This window comes from Gossypium hirsutum, chromosome D01 (assembly GCF_007990345.1).
Source record: "Gossypium hirsutum isolate 1008001.06 chromosome D01, Gossypium_hirsutum_v2.1, whole genome shotgun sequence".
NCBI classification, from domain to species: Eukaryota; Viridiplantae; Streptophyta; class Magnoliopsida; order Malvales; family Malvaceae; genus Gossypium; species Gossypium hirsutum.
Window position 1 is genome coordinate 10,363,197 of NC_053437.1, and position 5,946 is coordinate 10,369,142.

The window sequence follows — 5,946 nt, forward strand, 5'->3', positions numbered from 1 at the left end:
TAAAATAAATTACGAATAAACATAAATAAAGGGCTTTTGGTTTTTATAATTAAAGAACTAAAAATAACATAAATAAAAAAAGTCTTTGGAAAATTAGATTATAAATTGGATCAAATGTAAACATGGGTGATTAGCTCGCTTTGGTAGTCATAATCAACTGTCGTTTCGAGTTTTCTTGTTCAATCAACTAGTCAAAACCCCAGTAAGATCTTCCAATACGTCCACTAAAATACTAAATCAGCAAGAACTACTTATCTTCTGACATCACAATCCAGACCGATTTAGGGTTAAGGTGTTCACAGATAAGCCATTACCTCAGTAAGATCTTCCAATATGTCCACTAAAATACTAAATCGACAAGAACTACTTATCTTCTAACATCACAGTCTAGATCAATTTAGGGTTAAGGTGTTTACGGATAAGCCATACCGAATTTGGGTTAATTCCCACCTTGATGGCTTTCTAGGGCTGTCAGGTTTTTCCTTTCCTTAACAACTAACTTGTTAAGAAATCCCTACAGAACAATTCATTATTCATATCTTCACTCGTTAGTCCCCCATAAGAGAATTAATTCCTCATGTAATTAATAAACATCATAAACTTGATATTGAATATATGCATAAAGAATAAAACAAGAGTAGAGTTTGGAGAATCCTGTTTGTATTTGATATATGAAGTGCTGAAATCCTCAAACGTTTGATTGCGTCTACAAATCAAGTTCTCCAAAGAACACGAATGAAGAACTAAAAAGAAGTCTAAGCCTTAAGACAAAGAAAAATAAAATGAAAACTAAATTTTACAAAGAAAACTAATAATATGAAAAGTTTTCCTTTAACAAATGTTTAAGAGTCTATTTATAGAGTTAGGGTTGTTGTCGTCTTCAACCCTAGGTCAGCTGACGCTCTTGCATTTAACTTTTGATTGTGCAGACTAAAACACCTATGGCTCGTAAGTGTTTCTCGTACAGGACTGATGTCGCGACTCTTAGGTTCAAGGCAGCTTCAAAGGTATGTCGCGACACCGAAGGCAGTCTTGAGATTCTTGCATTCTACTCCTTATATTGTGACATCGAACTTCTCGTGTTGCAACACAACGACCAATATTGAGTTTGTACGCCCTTTGATAGTCTCCTGCACACTCACTAAGTACATTAGCTCACCTTTAGGCCTCATTTGGCCCCTAAGGTCAATAAAAGACTCTAAATACACTTTTTATTGGATTTAAAATAAACTATAAAAAATTTACTAAAATATAATGAAAATGCTTATATTCAAGCTCCTCAAGTGCGAAAACTAATTTAATCTGCTACATTGAATTACGACAAATCAAAAGTGTGTATAAGAAACTTTGAGAAACATCTTGGAAGCCGAAAAAGGATATATGGCAAATTCCTTGAAAGTTTCAAGTCCTCAACGAGTCAAATCTTTTATTTGGCTTACGTTCAAGTCGAGGTTGTGGACTAATCTGGAGAGCATATATTGGGGGTTTGGGAACAGTTCGGTATGTGGAGTTTGTGGGCATAATTGTAAAGATGTGTTGCATGCTATTAGGGATTGCACTCCAGCGAGAAACATTTGGAATCTTTTAATCCCTATGGATCGACATGATAGGTTTTATTCAAATAATCTGCAGGATTCGCTCATTTCAAACTTACAAAATTATCATGATTTTTGCTTCGATGAGGTCGATTGGCAATGTCTTTTTGGGATTATTATTTGGCGTATTTGGAAAAATCACAATCTCTTCATCTTTCAAGGTACATCCTAGAGTAATGAGGATACTATTAATGTGTCCTATAGCTAGGCCAAGCAATTTGTTTCGTCTAGACGAGGCAAAATGAGGATAACTCAGATCCCATATCTTTGTACACACTCACCTGGGAATTTGGCTTGTTTGAAAACTGATAGCTCTGTCAGATACGATGATGGTTCTACTGTTGCAGGGGAATTGTAAGAAATCGAAATGGGGAATGGATCATTGGGTTTAATAGATTATTGGAGAGTTGCTCAGTGTTTGAGGCTGAATTATGGGGTATATTGGATGGGTTATGGATTTTAATTGATCAAGGCTGTAGTGTTGTGGCAATCCAGACTGATAATCTTAAGGTGGCTAAAGCCATTCAGGAAAGACCTATAGGAGAATCCAACTTGACTTTGATTAGAATGATTCATTATTTGTTGGTGCAGCTTGATCATTGGAGTATTTCGTATATTTCTAGAATGGATAATCAGGAGGCTGATACTTTGGTCAAGCTGGCACACGAGGGAAGATATAGTTTGCAAGTTTTTGAAACATCCCTGTTAGGGGGACTGGGCTAGCTTATGTCGTCTAGATGTATCTCTTCTTTCTTTATCACAAAAAAAATAATACAAAGTTGATCAATTTTTCTTAAAAATTAAAGAATGGTGAAGTGAGAAAAAATTAAAGGCTCAATATTGAAATATATATTTTTTAAGAGATTAAAAATAAAATTTTACTATTATATTAACTTATAATTTTGTAATTTGTAAAGGGTGTTAATTGTGTTAAAAATGCAATTCATAATTTAATAGTTTCACCATTAATGAGATAAATGTTTACGTAAATCATCTTTTGTTTTTGGTTAATTTAGAAGAAGAAATACATATGAAACCAAAACTCAAAGGACAAATGGTTACCTATTAAGGACAATGGACAATATCAATAATGGCTTCATACTTATCAAAATATATATTGAAATAAATAATATGGTTTTGGAATGAAAAGGAATTCCAATGTAAATAGAAAAAATGATTTTTAAAAACAGTTTTGGTCATATATTTATTTTGTTTTATATAATATCTAGAATTATTCATATTCCTTTTCCAACACATAAATAAGAGGATAATACGTTTCAACACACTCAAACCTACATCATCTTATCTTAGTAACAGTACCCATGTCAATTGAGTTCTTAATTGATAATATTAAAAAAAATAATTAGGAAGATTTCAAGGTAGGTATATAATTAAAGTAATGAAACTATTAATCATATTTATCCCAATAAATTTAACAAAAATAAAAACATTTTTAGATATGTCTTGAAATTATGTAACTTTCCTTTTAAATATTTTAAATTTATCATCCATCTTTTATTTATGTTTAATATTAAAAGTTATGAAATATCAATTTCATAAAAAAAATTTAAATATTAAATACATTTCTTTTTACTTAGTGTGAATCAATGAGAGGAATGTTGAGATAAATTAAACCACGAGTCAAATATTAGCTAAAATTAAAAGGGATGGATCCTTTTTTTGGTAAAAAGTTGGTGGGTTAAAGATTTCATTGAAGTATATTTTTTGTGTTATAATTATATTTAAATTTTTTTCATAGATTACTAATTTGTATTTTATAGAAATTTTGTCATTTTCATATATAGTTTTCTTTCATGTAGTCTCGTGCTTTAATTATTTTTTAGTATTGTGTTCATGTTTGTGAACATATTATGTTGAATGGGGAATCCAGGGGTTAGGGACTAAAATGAAAAAAAAAATTATTTAATTTTTGTGTAGTGTATAATATTTTAAATTATTAATGGTAAAATTATATTTTTAATCTTTTAAAAATAATAAAATTTTAATTTAATCATTTAAAAATTATAAAGATATAAACTATTAAAATAAAAAAATTATATTTTTTACTATCATAAACAATATAAATTTAATTTTCACATCCCAACAAAATTTCTTTAACTTAATCCTTGTTTAATGTTGTGAAGTCTACTCCTAACCTTCGAGGACATGGAAAGCAGGCAAGTCGACGCCCTAGCCCCCTCATTTTTCATATTCTCTTCAAAAAAATTAATTTTTAGATTTTTAGATTTTTAAAAAATAATTTAAGCTGTTTTAATATAATATAATATGAAAAAAATTAATTCAGTACCCTAAATTTATTTTTAATTTCAATTAAATCTTCTAAAATTTTTAAAAAAATTTATTCTACTTTCCATCATTTTTAAAAATTCTAAAAAATTTATTTAAACTCTACAAAATTAAATATATCATCAATAACTTAAAATTGATTTTAAAATTCATTCCAAATCAATATAATTATTATATATTTTAATGGATCACATCTGACGTGGATCAAATACTCTTTTTTTTTATATTCTTGAAAACTTGCATGCTTTCTTTTCTTCTGTTTTTTTTTCTCTCTATGGGCTTGATATTTGAGAGAGGAACTTCTTGTTTGGGTCTAAGGAAAACAAAAAGGAGAAACAAGATTTGATTTGGTTTTCTTTTTTTTAATTGGGCTATGCAAACACCCAATATGATCTATAGGAAAATTAAAATAATCTCTTATTATTAGACATGGTAGTCTGAAATAGATTCAATTTTGGTTATTCAGACTGGTTGGATCAAGAATCGAGTATCGATTTAGAAAAAGAAGCTAGATCAGTTGGCATGGATTGACTTAACTAAGCGATTAAATTGAAATTTTTTATTTTAATAATTTAACTACTCAAACCAAATTAACCTATCAAATTGATTAGACCGACGCGAAAAATAATCTAATCTGTTCGAGTGTGATTCTAAAAATCTTATTATTAGCCTAGCAGGCTAGCACATACTCAAAAGAAAACTACCCCTAAGGCTTAGCCAAGGGCCATGCATGCCTTCATAAGTTAGTTCAAAGGAATCTTGCAAGTTATATTCTACAACCCAAAAATCCATGCAAATAGCTTAGATTCTTTTACATAAACTAAAACCCATGCAAATATTTTACACTATCCCGACGCCTACACTTTAAGCTTAAATAGGTTGCATTGCTTTTTAGGCATTCATATATGCTATACTATTGAACCTTTTTAAAAGAGGTGGGTACCTATTTTAGAGGATGTGATTTTTTTTAATTTACATATTTTAATTTAAATGCATTTCACTGATTTTGATGCTACTGTTTCTATAATCAAGGGGGGGGGGGTTGCCTCCCTAAAGGCCCATAGCTTACATAATTTATCTTCCTTAACAATTGCCTAAAGGCATTTTACGACTTAAATAATACAATCAACCATGCTTACATATTTAACTAGACTTGTTTATGGATCAGATAACTTCTTCAGATCTGAAATTCGTTCAAAATTTAAGAGATTAGGTAAAAATATTAAATCTAAAAAATGAGGTTACATAAAAAAAATTTGGCACGTTTAAAATATGGGTCGAGCTTAGGCTTGGACTTGAACACTCAAGGCTGAGCCCAGCTTAATCCGTTTTTAAGTTTATGTTATTTTTATATATTCTGTAATTTATAACACATTAAAAAATAAACTTATATTAAATATATAATATTACTCTAATGTAAACATTAAAATAATGTTAAGATGACTAAATAAAAATATTAAATAATTTAAAATAATTTAAAAATTTTAAAAATAATATGGACGGGTCTAAATTAGACTTGGGTTAATCTTTTAAAAATATGGATAAATTTAAATAAAATTTTAAGTTCATATTTTGAGCTGGGTCAAACTTGAACAAATATAAAATATGTTAATAGTTGACCTATGAGCACATCCATTTGACACCAATCCATTAATCTATTTATTTATTTTTCTTAGGAACAAGGTAGAAAAAAGAAAAAAGCGGAAATAGTAGAAACGGCGAGATTCTTGTTTTATTTTTTTATAATTTTTTTTATAAAGTATCAAAACTTTATTGTGCTAAATTTATATGGAATTTGTGTTTACATAGCTTCAATTATTTTTAATCTTATTTTAATCTAATATTTTTTTTATAATAATTCAACTTTAATCTAAACTCATTTACTTAAAATATTGAAAATTTTAAAATAATTTTAATCTAAAATATGTTTTTAAAATAGTTACCTTTTTAGGTTAACTCAAGATTAATTTTAAAATTCCAATTCGATTAATTAAAAAAAGTTTTTAAAAATTATTTAATCATTATCTATGTTATAGTTTAAACT

The 5,946-nt window shown here is 28.3% G+C and overlaps 1 protein-coding gene across 1 annotated transcript; it reads left to right on the forward strand.

The window, feature by feature from the left end:
* Positions 1–1,694: 1,694 nt before the first annotated feature.
* LOC107933425 (uncharacterized) lies at positions 1,695–2,318 on the forward strand. The gene is made up of 2 exons (XM_016865631.2): positions 1,695–1,756; positions 1,943–2,318. The coding sequence occupies exons 1-2, from the start codon at positions 1,695–1,697 to the stop codon at positions 2,316–2,318; spliced, it is 438 nt and encodes a 145-aa protein (XP_016721120.2).
* Positions 2,319–5,946: the final 3,628 nt, after the last annotated feature.

Coding starts and splice junctions, on each gene's coding strand:
- LOC107933425 (XM_016865631.2), top strand. CDS start 1,695: ATGTCTTTTTGGGATTATTATTTGGCGTATTTGGAAAAATCACAATCT. Junction 1,757..1,942: donor CAATCTCTTCATCTTTCAAG/GTACATCCTAGA, acceptor CTACTGTTGCAG/GGGAATTGTAAGAAATCGAA.